This window comes from Rhipicephalus microplus, chromosome 3 (assembly GCF_043290135.1).
Source record: "Rhipicephalus microplus isolate Deutch F79 chromosome 3, USDA_Rmic, whole genome shotgun sequence".
Taxonomy (NCBI): Eukaryota; Metazoa; Arthropoda; class Arachnida; order Ixodida; family Ixodidae; genus Rhipicephalus; species Rhipicephalus microplus.
The window spans coordinates 255,333,498-255,353,097 of record NC_134702.1 but is presented as its reverse complement, the minus strand read 5'-3'; the positions used below and the strand labels follow the sequence as shown (position 1 = coordinate 255,353,097).

At 43.6% G+C, this 19,600-nt stretch overlaps 1 protein-coding gene across 1 annotated transcript in view; it reads right to left on the bottom strand.

The window, feature by feature from the left end:
• Window positions 1–45: 45 nt before the first annotated feature.
• The window catches only part of LOC119168610 (neprilysin-1), a 638,470-nt gene continuing 618,915 nt past the window's right edge, over window positions 46–19,600 (bottom strand). The window contains exon 23 of the mRNA XM_037420008.2: window positions 46–204. Coding sequence (XP_037275905.2) covers window positions 93–204 — 112 coding nt within the window. The 3' untranslated portion in view covers window positions 46–92. The remainder of the gene's footprint in view (window positions 205–19,600) is intronic.

Here is a 19,600-nt window from a genome sequence, read left to right as displayed (position 1 = left end):
ACTTCCCCTACACACACAAAAATTAAAACAATGCCGTCGCTCCTTTGCTCGTGTTTTTTTTCCTTTTTTTAACCGTGTAGAACAGCAGCAGTTCACTCGTGCTTCATCCAGATGGTGCACTTTCGGACAGGATTCATCGGTGTGCCCGGAGCACACCCAAAGATCTTGCCAAACTTGTTGAAGTTCATCAGCGCCACGTTCACCCTGTGTGCAAAGAAGTGTCGCATAAGGAATATGTCACTCGATTGGCTTGGTGAAGGTATTATTAAAAAAATCCTATGAATGTTTGCTTTACATATTTCCTTAATTGTACTAAGTTCACCCATTGCAACGAAACCATAGACGGGACTGGCATCAACTTGTGCCTCTTTTCAATAACAGACATGCCAACCTATGTTTGTCTCTGAAATCTGGAACCATTTGGCGTAACGTGAGTTTCTAGCTTAGCGATGATTATTTTATGTAGTGTAAACAGTCACGGCATTGTAAGCGGTGTAATAAAAAAATTGGCCCCGTATCTGCATGTAATCTGCAAATGTCGTCGAAAGACAATAGTCTTACTTGTGGTGAGAGTGAACAAAACATTTATTTGATGTTGTGCGCAAGAAAATGTGAATGGTATTCCGGAGACGCTGCGTTAGAGTGCCTCGAGCGGACAGCGCAGGCGAACGAGCGCATCAAGTCTCCTCACACGTGATACATTAGCGCCATCAGGCAGTGTTTTAGAAAACAAGTGCATGGCCCTGAGACGGGCGTTCGCTCCCCTCTCAGAGTTGATAAGGTGTAGAACGCAAGGCGACGGGTAGGGGCCACCACTGTGTCTTCTTAGCAAAGCGTTGGAAACACTCGCCTTTTTGTGCAAGCGTTGCATGGTCAGCACAGCGTGATAAGCGCTACGGTCCTTAGAATGACTTAGGTATGCCTTTTCTAGTAAAAGATGAACATGCAGAATATATACGTGTTGTTATGGTGCCTCAGATATGCGCAATAATTGCTTTTTAATTGACAATCGCACACGTAAGAACGCTGATTCTTGAGCAACATCGGTGGGCGCTGCGGATGGGGTCGGCCGTTCGGGGTATCGGCTTGTGCTATTTAGAGTACCCGGTTCGCGGTAACGGTGGACAAACAAACAAATTTGCAGACAGACAGACCAAAGTTTTCGCGTCGATGGTCCCCAAGAAAGACTATCGTCACAGAACACCTACCAGTTTAGTGAATGGAAACTGTACCTTTGGGCTGGTATATTAAAATAACATGCAAATACGTAGCGGCGGCGTACTGAAATGCAATACCGCGAGGCGATATGGCACTGGTAGTACTATCATCATCAATAAACAGACGCATTTTTTTGCTACAGGTGGGGGGGGGGGGGTTCGCGGCTGGTTCGCGCTGCTCGCTTCCTCTGGTTTTTTTTTCTTTTTCGTTGCTAGATCACGCTTCGCGTCTGTAATTATCGCCAGGTGACCTAGCTGGCCTCGACTGGCAAAAACAACGTCACTCATGTAAGGTTTTCATTGTTTATTGCAAGTGCCCAAGCCAGTACAATCAATGTATACGGTCGGGTCCGAACAAACAAGTCACTCATGCATATCGAAAGCTTTCAACCCATGAGTAGACTCTTGAAAGCTAACAAGCACATGCATATAACTGAACATAGAGATCGCTAAATGAACGTCGCTCTCATTGTGTTGCGGCGTTCGAGTTCAAAAGCATGGCTTCAGGACAAGGGTCCGATTCTGCCATCAGATGCGGCGCTTGCCCAGCAGTGTTGATTTTGAAGTGAAGTGAATGCTTGATGTGGAATCGGGAAGGAAACTTCCACATTGCCGATAGATAGCCCGCGCAGTGAGAGCAATGTAGTTTTGTGAAATTTGTTAAATAAGCAATTGTAGATGCGTGCACTTCTGAATTTTTTTCGCTCTGCAATGCTACATTGAGTACTCCACAATTGCACAATGTCGCGTCGTGTCGATAGCGTAGGCACTGGTTTAGTTCTCAGCCGTGAGCCCATATCAAAGGTAATATGTATTTAGCTGATGGGCCTAAAATATTTCAGGCTTGCTATATTTATTGTTGAAGTTAAGTTGCGCAGTTACCATAGCTAGATTTCTTGTCGCAGGTAATGACCGGTCTGCTGCGTATGCAGCGAACATGCATGCTAAAGGAACAGAGTTAAGAGTTAAGAGGTGTGTGCTTACAGATCGAAAATGCCCAATTATTAAAAACTAAGGTTTAGGCATGCATTGTACATTTTTGTTGTTTGTAGATCTTTGTTGGTGCTCTTACAGTACACTATCTGCTCCGCTCTGAGCACAAACTCTTTTGCAGACAGATCGACAAACTTGAGCACTTTCTTGCAAGCAATCACTCCTAAAATCAAATGGTGGTGCATGATGTGAATCTGTCCGGATACTGGATCAATAAAAATCACATCTATTACACACTTGTTATTGTGTTTGCTTTTTCAGTATACTTGTGCTTGAAAGCTGAAATTGTTTTCGCCCTGCTACTTTTAGAGGTTAGGACTTGAAATACGTACTATCTTGCAGTGTGGCTGTGAATAAGTCAAGATTATTTATGTTTCATGTACCTGTGCGATTTTCTAGATTTTTTTTCATGACCGTAATGCACAGAATTTCATTTCGTAGTGGTATACACTATAGTTATGACAACTTAATTTAAACCAAATCAGATGTGCTCAAGGAAATCTGGGACGTTTTACTGCTATATGGAAAAAAAAACAGTACCACATGCAATGAACACAATCTGGCTCTTAACGACAGCATTCACGTTTTTGAGGAAGCTGTGCTGCAAGTGCTCATCACGTTTATGATTATATTATTCTAGGAGCCCATTGAACATATGCGCAAAGCTAAAGCAATTGGGTGCAGCCTTATGAGTTTTCGCGCATCTTTTTGTAAACTTGTATGAACTAAACACAGTTAATTAAGACAAAACAGTTCTGGGTGTTGTTCGTAAACTGTCACAAGGCACAACTAAAATGTCAGAAAGCCTGTTAATGCCCCTCACTATGGGGTTGTTCATTTTGCAATCAATAATTTCTGAGGATTCACATGCCCACTATAAAGTCATCGTGAGTCGTACAGTAGTGGGCAAATTGAGATCGATTCTGGCTTCCAGGGGTTCAAACAAATGACATTGTAGCCTCACAGGAGACAAGACTACTTGTCGAAACATATGCTCTGACACCTTATGTTAGCAGATTTTTTCATATTTCAAGCTTCCATTTTTTAAGCGTCAGTTTAGTTCACCTGCACCAATCGGAACTGGTTGACAGTTGTGCACGAGAAGTTCAGAACTTATGCAGCACGAGTTTAGCAGTGCGGCATCACAAGTGAATGACAAGGTGGAATCCTTATTTTTGTTCGCTTATTTGAATGAGGTGCAAACATCCTGGCAAACACACCGCATTTGTGAAGGTGGGTACGGTACCTACGTCGAATGCTATGTTGTTTGTTAAGCTGTGCGTGCGGCTGCACCAAACCAGCGCCGTCAGAGCAGAAGGTACAGGAAAATCATGAACTAGTTTCGGTGCTGTACTTCTCCTGTGCTTTTTGAAATGAATGGCACGATTTAGAAGATGCCGTTGTTGCGCCACTGAAACGAATGGTGAGGTGCAGCACTTTGTAAAATGAATCATCTGGTGCAAGCGAATCGAGCAAACCTTTAAGTACACAAGCGTCTTAGCGTTTCACCCCCATCGAAATATGGCCACCGTGGCTGGGATCAAACAGTGTGTTGTTGAGATCCGCAGTGCCACAGAATCTAACTAATAGTGTTACAGTTTCAACATTATTGAAGGGTAGATTCCATGCCACGGTAGACAGCCAATGCTTGTGGCCAATCTATCGCACCCCTCCACGATATGCGCGGTAAAACATTCCCAAATACAGCATTACATGTGTGAGGTTCGAGATGACATGTTGTAGTGGACATTCAGATGTGTCAACGTGCTTGCAGAGTGGACATTCGAGGGTAGTCATCATGTCGTTGCATAGCAGTCTGGAAAAATAAGTAACATCTCCAGATATCAATGCATAAAATCAATGCATAATCAATGCATTAAATTTTTCAAAGTAAACAAATAAACTGAGTTAACTAGTAAACAGCAGTATTTTATACATATATTTCATGGTAGGTACCTCATAACACGTTATCAATCAGGGCTGCTTTTTTACAAGGCATGCCATGTAGCAGGTTCCTTGCCCATTGTACACAGCTGCTTCCATATCATGTGGGCCAGGAGGCTGTGGCATTAAAAGAAGTATTTCTCATTTATGTGGCACTTTTTGGTCACGCTATAGCGAAACCAGACCCATAGTTATGTGATGCTTCTCAAACTAGACTGCAGTAAACTATTAACTAGTAGGTTTTTTGCAATAATATATCGGCTAGCTACGAAGACACATTGAGGCGACAGTGATTTAATTTATTTGCCTTCTTTCGTCGCAACAGCCTGGTTGGTGTTAGCTGGTGATAAAATGAATTTCAGAATTGACTATTGAGTCAGCGACTCGTTCCAACGTGAAGCCACGCCGCAAGTAACGCACGTTTTCAGGTTACAGATTAAAACGGTAACAGTTTTAAAATTTCATATTGCGATGAGCTGCCACCGTGTAACGCCTACGCAGTTATTGGTGAAAAAAACTACATACGTTGAAATGAACCGACTAGCCTTGCAAGCAAACGTTCTTTGAAAAACTGAAGTGGTGTCTACTCACCGGTCCGGGCTTGCAACGGGTGTTCATCCGATGAAAGCTTCAACGGTCGCTTCGTTCCCCGGAAGTCACTTGAATTCCCTTCGTGAAAGCATTTGAACGAGTCAAAATGAACAGAACGAGGAAGAGTGTGTAGGTCGACAGAGGCTCGAAATATTTACAGCGAAGCGAAACAGTCCGAGACATCCGAACGTACCGTGAACCGTTACCTGCCGTTGCAACCGTTGGCCGCAGCAAACTTTGAAATGAGGATAGTGATGTCAATAGGCTGCTGCTGACCTCGAGTCAGCTGGAGCAAAAACAATTACAAAAAATGATGACGCAGCACATGTTTAGAAAAACTACTTGCTAAAATAACGAGCTGTTTTTTATGTGTAGCGGTACGCAAAGATGTAGTACTTGATCATTTTAAAATTACACCCTGGCCCCGACGAGGGCGCCTCTACAAGAAAGCGCAATAGCGCGAGTGCCGAGAGAGGTTAGTAAATCCACTCTGGGTGTTTGAAGCAGAAACGTGCCATGGTTGATTTTTTCGCCCACTACAGGTGAGCACTTGAACTTGAGAGTTTCCGGGGCCTGCTATCGTCTTTAAAAAAAAGGGGGTGGGGCGGGGTGGGAGCACGCAACGACCAGAATGCCGAGAACCCCTTCCTGACGGTGGAAATAAGCCCAAAACTGGCTCCTATCATATCACTTCGATAAAAGCAAAGTGTCCTTAGTTGACACCAGTTCTAACGGCCTACAATTTCTTGCTTACAAATCTGACAAAGCAAATGTGCATTCACGTTCAGACTATAGACGGAGGACACGATGAGACGGCCTGCCCTACATGTCAAACATTGAAACGGAGTTCAAAGCCGAGGCTAGGCAACGAACGCGTCGAGAGAGGTGTGTTGACATGGGCGAGAAGGAGGATTAGCAATTGTTTTTAGTTCGCTGCCGGAATGGGCCATAGCGCGCCCCAGTTACCTCGGCACTAAAGTTACTGTATATACAGAAACACTACTCGACGCTGCTGAAAGCCGTATAAGGACGAAAAAATGTCGTATACACTTGGCGCAAAAGTACAATGAATTTGACTAGCAAACGTGTTGAAGGAAATGATAACATTTTCTGGTATAGACCATTGCTACAGATTCGTGATGCAGGCAGTAAAGTTAAATATAGAAACATGGGTAGAACCTAACGATGTTTTAACAAATAATTGAGGTAATTCATCAAAAACATGGCGTATTGTGAATTCGTTTCTTGAACCCTGTGTGTATGAGGGGATAAACGTTCCAAAACCAACACATGAGTATGAGAGACAACGTAGTGAAGGGCTCCGGAAATTTTGACCACCTGGGGTTGTTTACCGTGCACCCAAATCTGAGCACACGGGCTTACAGCATTTTCGCCTCTATCAAAAATGCAGTCGCCACAGCCGGGATTCAATCCCCCGACCTACGAGTCAGCAGCCCGTAGGTCGCGGGATCGAGCTCCTTAGCCATTAGACACCACGGCGGCGCAGTTCTCTTACCCTTTGCAAGCTTTATGACCATGCCAAACCTTGAGGTTCTCCAAATATCGTTAAATACCCTAGTTTAGACGTTTAATACTTACTTTTTTACATTTAGTTCTCGACTGGCTGCTAAAGCGGTCATCGAAGAATACAATAAATACTCTCCTCGTAACCCTAGTACATTTGTGTTTACGTATATATTGACTAGTGAAGTTGTAGCTGTAGTCAGTGGTGTGCCACTTAAATTCTCAGTCAGCTGCGACAGTCTACCTGCTTTAGCGCTAAAATGACGCAATTGATATTCTTTGTGTTCCTTTAGAAAAAAAGATTTCATTTATCATTTTATACGCCTACGTACCCTTATCTTCTCAAGTTGAAAAAGATTATTCCGATATACTATGCCGGTGGCAAAACCACACCACAAATCTATTTACTGTACCTTTTAGCGCGAAAAAACACGAGAGATGGACAAGCGCCAACACTGAAAAGAGCCCAAAAAACTAGCGATGTACTTCACCAGAGTGACTTTTTGGGTGATTTGGTTCGTTCTTACGGTAGCTTTTAGCACGCTTGTTTGTCTCTCGTGTTTCGTCATCATTATCCTCAGCCCGACTACGTTCACTGCAGCAAAAAGGCCTTTCCCATGTTCCACCAGTCAACTCGGTCCTGTGCATGCTGCTGCCGATTTATACCCGCAAACTTCTTAATCTAATCTGCCCACCTAACCTCCTGTCTTCCCCTAACCCGCTCGCATTTTCTGGGAATCCAGTTAGTTACTCTTAATGACAAGCGGTTATCCTGCCTACGCGCTTCATGCCCGGCCCATGTCCCTTTCCTCTTGTGTTTATTTCGCGCTAAAAGCTACCGTTAGAATAAACCTACTCAACCAACAAGTCACTTCACAGGAAACTACCGTCCCATTTCCAACTTAGATACCATAAATATTGTGTTTGAGCAAGCAATAGTTAAACGAATCATGAATACACTGGCTTACTGAGGCATCTAAGGGTAAATAATTTCACCTAAATCTTCTGAGCATACTTCCAGACAACGCTATAAAGCGAATTGCTGGAATTAACTGACACCAAAACACACGTGACACCTCATATTATAGCATAGCGCTTATTAACTCTGACAGGTCATCTGTTTCAGAGTATGGTTGTCCTAATGTTAGGAATTTCTATTTTCGCTCAGTTTTCCCTAATAAGCACAGTGGCAATATTCCTACGTTGCCATCTCGTTATTTTTTGTTAACTACAGTGAAGTCTGTTATGAGATCAGAAAAAAAGTTCTTTGCTGCAGCGTAGTTATCCGCCGGTGTCCGTAACCAGTATCGCAGGAAATAAGAAAAAAAACTCAGTAAATAAAGAACACCAATGGCACAATGGGATTGGAACTCAGGTCCGCTGTGTGCCAGCCCTGTGCTCAAACACTGAGCACAGCCGACGCTTGGAACTCATTTCTAAACTGGCGTTAGGCAGGCTTGATAGCGGGAAAGGAATCGCGTCAATATGAGTAATAAAGCGTTTTAGAACATGAAAAGAACAACCAGGCGTCACACAATGTGAATTTATTTATTTATTTTTTATTTATTATACCTCAAAAACCCCAGGAAGGGGTGTTACATGAGGGGTGGGCAATACAGGGTTTCTTCCATGTGCGCTTTGAAAAGAATGGGGCTGGAGTGGCGCACGACGTGGGACGGAAGGTCATTCCAATCCTTCGCTGTCTGAACGAAGAATGACCGAAGGTGAGCAGTTGTACGGGCATGCGCAGGGTAAACTGGGTTGTTGTGGTTAGTGCGGGAAGATATGCGATGCGCGGGCATGATAACAGATGCGTCGGACAGTAAGTGGAAAAATTTATGAAAAAGAGCTAATCTAGCGACTTTGCGTCGCAGTTCAAGGCTGGGAAGATGGGCTTTAATCATTAAGTTAGTGACGCTTGTGTGGCGCGAGTAATCGGAATATATAAACCTAGATGCTCTATTTTGGACAGATTCTAATGTTTTGGATAGATTAGGTTGGTGGGGATCCCAGACGGCGCAAGCGTATTCAAGCTTCGGACGGACTAGTGTTTGATATGCTAAAAGTTTAACAGAAGGGGGAGCAAGTCGTAAATTTCTTCTTAGGTAACCAAGGACTTTGTTTGCTTCGTTAGAAATGTTTGTTATGTGGGAGGACCAAGTAAGATCTGGCGTAATGTTTATACCTAAATATTGTAGGAATTCACCAGGGATATTTCGCAACCAGAAAAAAAGTATGAAGTAGCCGGGTGAGATTTCCTGCGATGAAAAGAGATGACGGAGGTTTTCATAATGTTCAAAGTCATGAGCCATTTTTTGCACCAGGTTTCTATAGTTATTAGATCATTTTGAAGGATCTGGGAGTCATTAGGGCAGTTAATAGGACGATAAATCACGCAATCGTCAGCGAATAGACGGATTTGGGACGATATATTGCTAGGTAGGTCGTTAACATAAACTAAAAATAGAAGGGGACCGAGCACCGTACCCTGAGGTACACCTGAAAGGACAGGACGCGTGGTAGATGATGTCCGGTTGGAGTAAACGAACTGTTCCCGGTTTGACAAAAAATTTCGTATCCATTCTAGAACTGCTGGGTCAATGTTTAAGCGGGAAAGTTTTAAAAAAAGACGTTTATGGGGTACTTTATCGAAAGCTTTTTCAAAATCTAGGAAAAGGGCATCTACAGGAACATTCTGATCTATACTTGAGCTGATGTCGTTAATAAAGAGCGCTAGTTGTGTGTCACAGGAGAGGCCTTTCTGAAATCCGTGCTGACTGGGATGGAAAAAGTTTACAGAGATCAGGAATTGGACTGTTTGAGAATAAATTATATGTTCCATTATCTTACAGCACACGCATGTTAGTGATATGGGCCGGTAGTTTGAAGGTGAGGATGACGGACCTTCTTTGGGTATCGGAATGACCTTGCCAACCTTCCAGTCCCGTGGCACCACTCCAGATGACAGTGATTGCTGGAAGATGTGCGACAATATGACAGCACAGAGATGTTTGGTATTTTTTAAAACTTTAGAATTTATACAATCAATACCAGCTGATGACGTCACTTTTAAGGAATCAATGACTTGTATGATGCCATTTGGTTCGAAAATGACACTGGGCATAACAGGGCAATCATGGGACGGCACACATGGAGATACATCGGGAACACATGAAAATGCATCGTCAGGTTCATCAGTAAACACTGAGCAAAACGCGGAGTTTAGTGTTTCGGCGACCTTGAACTCCGGGATGGGAATATTATCTTCATCTAGTAAAGAAATGGGTTTAGCATGGGTTGGGGTGTATAGTGTTCCAGAACTTTTTGGGGTTTGTGCGTAGCATGTCTGGTAGGGTTGACGAGAAGAACGTCCGCTTAGCGTCTGAGATCATGGATGCGTAAAGTTTTTTAGTCTCACGATATTTTTCCCAAGCGTTACTGGATTTTGATTTTTTGGCTGACCGAAATTGTCTTTTCTTTTTGTTGCTAAGTCGTTTCAAAGTATTATTGTACCATGGCGAAGTAGGCCGTTCTGTGATGGTAACTGTGGGAATTTACATGTTTATTAATTGCTGCATTTTGTTTTTGAAGAGCTCCCAGTTGTCGTCAACAGAACGTTTGGAAAAATCCACGAGGAACCAATTGGAAAAGGAAGCTAGTTCATCATTCATTCCTTGATAATCTGCTTTGTTGTATAGGGTTATCGTCTTTTTTACTTTTTTGGATTGGGCAAGTTGCATTGAAAAGTGGCATGAATGACGGCATGATTACTGAAGCTGCTCGGACTAGAAACGGACGAAACTTTATCTGGTTGGGTCGTGAGAAATAAATCCAGTAAGCTTGATGAATTAAAAGTCGTTCGCGTAGGAAAGCTAATCATTTGAGATAAGTTGAAAGCAAGGCAAGTATCTATGAAGTCACTTTCAGTGTTCGTTTTCGACATTGCTAATGCTACATCAGACCAAGTTATTGCCGGGAAGTTAAAATCACCAAGGAGGAGAATAGGGGCGTTATCCGACGCTGACGTTAATAGTTGTAGAGCATTATGAAGCTCACCAACGAAAGAAGGATCGGAATCAGGGGGGCGATAGCAGATGCCAATGACAATGGGTGGAACGGCAGCTTTGCAGTGAATAAAGACTACTTCAAGACTCGAAGGAATGTCGACAGCGCAGCATTGTAAACTGTGGTGAGCGGCGATTAACACTCCACCACCCCGCTTGTTTTTGCGATCGCAACGGAAAATATCGAAGTTGTTGAACAGAGGAAGCAATTCAGAGTCCAAGATAGATGCATTAAGCCACGTTTCGGTTAGGAGAACTAAGTTACAGTCACTTGCTTGAATTAGGCCGTGCAAGGCATCGCGTTTGGGCAGTAGACTCCTAATATTAGTATAGATGAGCGAAATAAGGTTTACATTAGACTCGCTACGGACTTTAGCAGATAGCTACGGGGCACGTGGGACTACCGTTTGCGTAGTCGGATCAAGAATGTAGGTGACCTTATCGATGGCTAATTTTCGGTATGCAAGTTTATAGGGTCGGGACTGGGCTTTGCCAAACGCAATCAGCTGCTTGTGTGTCAAGCGGGTGTTAGGCGAGTAATCTTGCGAAATGCTATACGTGGTATTTTTCAGCTTATTTGCGTTAGAAAGAATACGGTCTTTATCTTTGAAATGCGTGAACTTCACAATGATCGGTCTATTTTTGTTAGAATGGAAAGATCCCAGTCGATGTGCGCGGTCAATATCACGTGGGTTGAGCGTTACTTTGAGCGTATTTTTGCAGAGATTTATGATTAGTTCCTCGGACTGGGCCCAGGTTTCGCGATCCGAATCAGTGTGTCCATAAAATATGAGATTGTTTCGCCGGGCGTGATCGTTTGAATCGTCAAGACTGCAGGTTAGTTGCGATATTTGTTCGGAATTTTCGACAGTAACTGAGCGAATGACCTCAAAGTCTGCCTGAAGTGTGCCTACGGTGGTACATTCTTTTTCTATTTTAGCAAGCCGTTGATTAATATCGTCAAACGTTTTAACATTCTGGGACAGTGTAGTTTGCATGGCTTTCATTTCTTTCATAAGGTTGTCTTGGTTTAATCTAATTTCATCGAGTGCTGCCAAGATATCACCAGCAATTTTGCTGGAAGCGGAACGTGTAGTAGGACCTGGATTTTCTTCTATATCGCCGGAAAGAAGTAGCAAATTTAGAAAACAGTAGCAGTATTGACACAAGGCCGCAATACAATACTGTGGGCTCGGCAACACTATCAATGCATAGTACCGTGTTGGTTTGACGAATATAGAGTGTAGAGAATTGCGTAACGAGTGGGCCGTCCGATGCTCCAACGCATTAGAAAAGTTCATATCATCTTTTAACTGTGGCGCATACCCACTACAGGCATAATTGTCCATCGTCATCAGCCACTGCATGAAAAATTGCGCAAAATTTCTAGCAATTGTGTAGTGAATAGCACGCTTCTCCAAACAATTACGAAGGATAGCATAGTGAATACTGACCTACCACATAAAAATATGATTATATATGGTGTTGTGACAACAAGCAAGTGTGCTTTTAGCAGTTACCCGAAGAGTGTTTAGAAAAGGCTCTGAAAGGCCGCTCCTCCAGTTTTTGCTGTGACTGTGTTGTGCGGTCCGCGCTGGCCTGGCGTTTATGGGAGGTCATTACAACTATTGAAAGAAGCGCGAACTTAATCGACAGCCTCAAAATTTCAAGTTTCCCAGGCCCGGATGGCATAACGGCTAAAGCTTTAAAGAACAGTAAAATCGCAATCTAACGACTTCATGCGCTAGATTTTCCCCAGTCTGTTGCCTCTTCCTCTAATCGAGTGGCTGTAAAATCAACCATGTTGTGCCTACACACAAATCTGGTAGCCGTTCCAATCTGTGTATTCACCACCCAATTTTTCTAACCTGCATACCTTGGAAACTCCTGGAGCATATTGTCCCGTAGTCTTGCGAGTAGCGTATCAAAAACCAGAAGACGTTCTGAAAGGCAGCCACTTCATTTTAATCGCGTAAGTGCCCGAAATCCCCGGTGGTACCGTCAACAAGTGTAACTGTTGGTGAGCGTAAAAGGAATACTGCCGCTTCGTGCAGTGCTCTCCTTTTAAACAAAACATGAACAATGTGACCCTTCATATCAATACGTCACACAAAAAGTGATACAGAGAAACAGGCAGTATCATCATGAAACACAGTGAGGACAGGTCAATGTGTGCAACGAAACAAACAGATGCAACAAATGATAACGTGTCTGCAGTGACCTAGTAGCATTGCGTCTAGTAGTAGACGTCTAGTAGTAGTAATAGACCAAGATGAAACATGATTTTGTGACAAAGTTGTGCTAAATTTAACATGAAGAAAGAAATATACAAGTAGAAGATTAGTGTGTTAGTATCAGCGCTCATAGTAAGGTTTTAAACGGACGACATGGTCCACTTCAGAGTGCAGGCGACGTCGCTGTGATGATTTGAGGTCATCAGGGACAATCTCGTAATTCAAAGGGTCAAGTCGCCGTAAAATCTTGTATGGTTCGATGTAGCGACGCAGCAGTTTTTCACTGAGTCCTCGTTTCCGAATGGAAATCCATACCCAAAAGCGGTCACCAAGTTGATACTGTTGGTTGCTGCGGCGCAGATTATAGCGTCGGGCTTCGACTTTTTGCTGACCTTGAATGCGTAGACAGGCTGATCGCCGAGCCTTTTCTCGCTGCAGGTAGGCAGAAATGTCAAAGTTCTCTTCATCGGTCGTGTTGGGGAGCATGACATCGAGTGTTGTCCCGGGTTATTTTCCATAGAGCAATTTAAAAGGCGTACTTTTGTCGTTTCCTGCAACGCAGTGTTGTATGAAAAAGTCACTTAGGGTAAAACTGCGTCCCAGCACTTATGCTCAATTACTGCAAACATAGACAGTATATCGGCAATGATTTTGTTCAGACGCTCAGTGAGACCGTTCGTTTGAGGGTGGTAAGCCGTTGTCCGGTGGTAGTAGCATGTGGGGCTGTAGGATTTCTTGTGTAAGGTAAGCCGTAAACGCCGTCCTCCTGTCAGTGACAAGCACTTTGGGTGCCCCATGCGAATGTTTTCGACGAAGAACTTAGCGACTTCTGCGGTGGGAAGAGACTTTGTTTTGGCGAAACAAGTGAGATAATCGGTTGCCACGACGATTGATTTGTTGCCATCAGAAGACGTCGGGAATGGTCCGAGAATGTCCATTTCAATCTGCTGAAAGGTTTCGAGGATGGTTTGATGGCCTTGAAATAGCAAGCATGTTTCTAGGAGGAGGAGGGGGGGGGGGTTCTTGCGTCTTTGACAGTCTCGACAAGTTTTTACATAGAGTGCAGTGTCGGCGAAGGCAATGGGCCAGTGACATTTCTTTTTTAATTCTTGCCAGTGTGCGGGTGAATCCGAGTGACCTGACACTGGTTCATCGAGGCAAGCGTGCATAATTTCTGTGCGAAGTTCCGCCGACACGACGAGGAGGAAACTTGCCCTGTTTGGGGAAAAGTTATTTTTCACGATAATATCGTCCTTCAGGCAGAATGAAGATAGACCACGTTTGTAAGCTTGCAGAGCGGATGAGTTCTTGCCTTCCCGGAACTCAATCAACGTGTGCATGTCTGGGTCGCTTCGCTGTTGTTCGGTAAGATTCGTAGCACTAATCGCTCCGAGAAAGAACTCGTCATCTGAATGTTGCGCAGCAGCGTTGATGGGTGCGCGAGAAAGGCAGTCGGCATCCGAGAGTGCTTGCGTCCGGACTTGTAAACGACCTTGACGTCAACCTCTTGAAGTCGCAAGCTACAGCGTGCTTGGCAACCTTGCGGGTCTTTTAGGTTCGCAAGCCAGCAGATTGCGTGGTGGCCAGTTAACAGCTTGAACGGCCGTCCGTATAGGTAAGGGCGGAATTGCGCTGTTGCCTAGATAATGGCGAGACACTCCTTTTAGGTGGTCGAATAATTCGCCTCCGCTTTCGAAAAAGGTCGACTCGCACAGGCGATGACGTTTTCGAGGTAGTTCTTGCTTTGTACCAGCACTGCGCTGAGGCCTCCATCTTCGCATTTTTGTCGAAGTGCGCAGGTGCTGGTGGCTACTGAAGGCGGTGCTGAAGGTCTGCAAATGCATCGGCTTGTGGTGTGTGCCACGCAAGCTCGACGTCTGATTTTGTTTGTCGAGCAACGGCTCAGCAGTTTAGGAGAAATTCGGTACAAAACGCTTATATTAGGCGCATAATCCTATAAACTGGCGGAGAGCTTTCTTATTCTTAGGCCGCGGAAAGCCAGCGATGGCCGAAGTTTTCCGTGGGTCTGGGCTTACTTCATCTTTACTGAAAACATGGCCGAGGAACAGTAGCTCTTTGTAGCCAAACCGGCATTTGTCCAATCTGAGAGTCAACCCGAAAGATTCGATTGCTTCAGGCCAATGATGCCCGTGTCCGTAACCCTCTAGAATGTAACCGGTGCCGTGCAAAGTCCGAATGGTATAACTTTGAACTCATAGAGGCCATCTGGTGGGATGAAAGCAGTCTTTTTCTTGTCCCGTTCGTCAATCTATATCTACCAATAACCACTTTTTAGGCCAATTGAGGAGAAGTACATGGCATTACTTAGCCGGTCCAAGGTGTTGTCAATGCGTGGTAGGTAGTAGACGTCTTTTTTATGACATGGCTCAACCAACAAAATTCGCCCCGCCGTGGTGGTCTGGTGGTTAAGGTACTCGGCTGCTGACCCGCAGAGTGCGGGATCCAATTCCCGCTGCGGCGGCTGCATTTTAGATGGAGGCGAAAATGCTGTAGGCCCATTTTCTCAGACTTGGGTGCACTTTAGAGAACCCCAGGTGGTCGAAATTTCCAAAGTCATCCAGTACGACGTCTCTCATAATCATATAGTGGTTTTGGGACGTTAAACCCCACATATTTATTTATTCAAAATATCTTACAGGCCCACTGAAGGCCATTGAGTAAGGGGGGCATAGGCATACAAACGAAATAACAATAAAGGAGAAAAGCAGACAATAATATATATAAGAGATTGCAAAAATCAAGGTGCAACAGCGTTATACAATATTAGAGTGCAGCGAAATCAGGCTATCACGAAAAGTTTCACGGTTAGGAATGAATACATGATCCGGAAGATTGTTCCAATATGCAACAGCTCTAGATAGTGATGATAAGTTAAATGCCTGCATGTGACCATGAATGCGCGTAAAAGTACGTGCATTGTTAATGTACCAGGAAGTGCGCGCAGGAGAATAAAGTGGCAAAGAGTGAATTTCGTTACTATAAATGTAACTATAAAACAGACGTAAAAGAGCAATGTTGCGGAGTATTTCCAGTGACTAAAATCCAAGGTCTGGTTTTATTAGGGTAATGCATGAATGATAGTCGTAGTTTCCAGAGATAAATCTCGCTGCCCTATACTGGACGGCTTCCAACATACGTACCAGGTAATCTTGATATGGTGACCACGTGGATGATGCATACTCTAGCTGTGGGCGAACATAAGTAATATATGATAATGCGCGTACGTTAGAAGGAGCGTTGCGCAAGTTTCTGCGGAGATATCCGAGAGATTGAGAGGCTTTCTATGAGACAGCTGCTGTATGCGTAGTCCAGGATAGATCCGATGTAAGGTGAACGCCTAAATATTTGTAATATGGTGTAGCTGAAACAACGGCGTTGATAATCTTATAGTCAGATTTGTGTGCACGTTAAAAACCCCAGGTGGTCGAAATTTCCGGAGCCCTCCACTACGGTGTCTCTCATAATCATATGGTGGTTTTTGGGACGTTAAACCCCACATATCAATCAATTATTAATCTTATAGTGAAATTCTGAATTGGTATGCTTTCGGATGAACGAGATTAACTTGCATTTAGAGGCGTTAAGGGACATCTGCCAAGATTCGCACCACCGGAAGGTTAGGTCAAGCTCATTTTGGAGAGCAGAATGATCATTAAAACATTTATTATTTCAGTATATGGCGCAATTGTCAGCGAACAACCTAACTGTAGATGAAATGTTATCGGGAAAATCATTAATGTATATAGAAAAAGTAACGCACCTATTACACTGCCTTGTGGAACACCGGATGTGACGTCGCAAAGGATAGATGAAATGGCGTTGATCCCCGTAAGTTGCTCACGCGAAGAGAGGAAGCTTCGTAGCCAAGACAGGATTAATGTATCAATACGGAGTGCGGCCAATTTAGAGATTAAACGACAATGAGGGACAGTATCGAATGCCTTGACGAAATCAAGGAAGAGGCAATTGGTTTGTTCATTGGCGTTCATATTAAAGTGAAGGTCAGTCTAGAATTCGAATAACTGGGTGTCACATGAGTAGCCTTTTCTAAAGCCACGCTGATTAGAGGAGAAGTTGTTTGATTCAAGGTAATTGTAGGTACGAAAAGCCACGATATGTTCAAGTAGTTTGCAGGATATGCATCTAAGTAAAATGGGTCGATAATTACGAGGCGAGTGTCTGTCACCGGACTTAACTACGGGAAAAAAACTTCTAGGCGCGTAAAACTTCAGACAACTAACATAAGAGACAAGGACGAGCGCAGACTTTCAACTGATTTTATTACTACTACGACACACATATATATATTAGAAAGAAGATAAGCAACACACAAAAAAAAGGCGAAAAGAGAGATTGCAAAAAACATCACACAAAATCAAAAGGCGAAAAGAGAGATTGCAAAAAACATCACGTGCTCACCCTGGGCCCTCACGTGCCGAATTTAAAAACGCCAATTCTTTCCCAGATAATGCTATCGATGGTTTGCTGATACAGCTACCTCGAGCAATTGCTGCAGCTTCAATTACAAGTCTTGTGCCTTCATTAGGGTGGGACGCGAGAACCCTTGTCTGTTCGAACAAAGGCTGGCATCCACATTCGGAACAATGAGCGGCCAAAAAACCGTCCCGTCCTGCATTTCTTACTTTCTGGCAATGTTCTTGAAGTCTTACATTGAGGCACCTGCCCGACTGACCGACGTACTCAAGTCCACAAGACAAAGGTACGCCATAAACAATCCCTGTTGCACACTCAACAAACTTCGCGTGTCAGTGGTTTTTTCCGCACCGAATAAATTGTCAAAATTATCTGTCCAAACAAGCCCCGTAGGAACTACTACGAGTAGCTGCAAAATTAAGCACCGAAAGAAGTTTGTTGAGTGTGCAACAGGGATTGTTTATGGCGTACCTTTGTCTTGTGGACTTGAGTACGTCGGTCAGTCGGGCAGGTGCCTCAATGTAAGACTTCAAGAACATTGCCAGAAAGTAAGAAATGCAGGACGGGACGGTTTTTTTGGCCGCTCATTGTTCCGAATGTGGATGCCAGCCTTTGTTCGAACAGACAAGGGTTCTCGCGTCCCACCCTAATGAAGGCACAAGACTTGTAATTGAAGCTGCAGCAATTGCTCGAGGTAGCTGTATCAGCAAACCATCGATAGCATTATCTGGGAAAGAATTGGCGTTTTTAAATTCGGCACGTGAGGGCCCAGGGTGAGCACGTGATGTTTTTTGCAATCTCTCTTTTCGCCTTTTGATTTTGTGTGATGTTTTTGCAATCTCTCTTTTCGCCTTTTTTGTGTGTTGCTTATCTTCTTTCTAATATATATATGTGTGTCGTAGTAGTAATAAAATCAGTTGAAAGTCTGCGCTCGTCCTTGTCTCTTATGTTAGTTGTCTGAAGTTTTACGCGCCTAGAAGTTTTATATGGATTACCAACTAGCCCAATCCCACACTTTACTTAACTACGGGAATTACCTTACCAATCTTCCAATCCTTGGGCAGCTCACCTGACAATAGCGACTGGTTAAATAGGAGACAAAGGAAGTGGCTGGAAATACCTGTGGTGTTCTTCAGTATTTTAGAGGTAATGTTATCAATGCCTGATGAAGTAGAAACCTTAAAATTCGTGATGAGTTTTGCTATACCTTCGGCAGTGACAACGATTGGGGCCATTAAATCGAAAGGGTGATCTGGAACAAATGGCACATTGGAACAGTCTTCCTGTGTAAAAACAGAGGCGAAGTACTCATTGAAAGCAATAGCGGAAGCTTCATCAGAGAGCGGCGTTAGTTCATTATCGTGTATTGTAATGTGATTAGGAAACTTGTTGTAGGGTGAAATTATTTGCCAGAACTTTTTGGGGTTATTTTTGAGAAGTGACGGCAAGTCCTGCGAATAATATTTCTTCTTAGCTGTGCCTAAGGCTTTGCAATAGTCTTGTAAAGTGACCTTGTATTTATCCCAGTAGGACACAGAACCAATGCGTTTTGTGGTATCATAGAAACGTTTCTTTTTATTTTGTAATGTTCGAAGATGTTTAGTAAACCAAGGGTTAGTTTTATCGTTTGATGCAGAGATCAGCGGCACAAGCTCGTCACCTAACTCTAATATTTTTTCTTTGAAAAGAATCCAGTTTTCGAGCACGGTTCGTGAGGCAAACGACGTCAAAAAAAGTTCCTGATAAAAACCTTCTAGCTCCGTCCTGAATTGATGAAAACTAGCATGGTTATAATCCCGGATTATTTTTGTCACTGAGCCTATAAAAGTTACAGGTAGGTTGATTTGGAAGTTAAGGAGCTTGTGGTCGCTAAAGCCTTCTGTGTAAGAAATCGCTCCAGTGGTTTCTGGTGCATTAGTGAAAACAAGGTCAAGTATGTTAGTACCATGGGTGCATTGGTGAACAACTTGCGATAAGTTGTAGTCGAGGGTTACTTCGAGAAAGTTTGATGAGACGTGACATGTGGTAGTCATGGTAGACCAATCAATGAGCGGGTAGTTGAAATCACCAAAAAGGTATATAATGTCAGCTGAATAGAGTTGCGTAGCTCGTTCTATGTTGTCACGTAGATCTTAGAGGAAAGAGGAATGGGCATCCCGTGGACGATAACATGTTCCTATAAGTATTTTTGCATACGTTGTAACGCATGCAGTTCAAGTTATCTCTGTAGAGGGGTTAGTATCAAGGAAACTGATGTCACTGTCCTTTTTACTGCTAATAAAACGCCTCATCTTTTTCTATTGACACGGTCACGTCGATATATGTTATAATTGTCTTTATCTGGGAACAGTTATTCGTTGGTTACGTCAGGATAGAGGCAAGTCCCCATGAGTATTAATATGTCGGCATCACTATCATCTAAGTAAGAACTCAACTCATACCTCTTGGGAAGTAGGCTTCAAATGTTAGTAAAAGACACAGATAAAGATGGCGACTTAAACTGACTCCGCTTACGCGTGCTCGTGTTAGCCTCTAGCTATCTCGAAGACAAACAACTACGTTGCTAGAGTGATCGAAA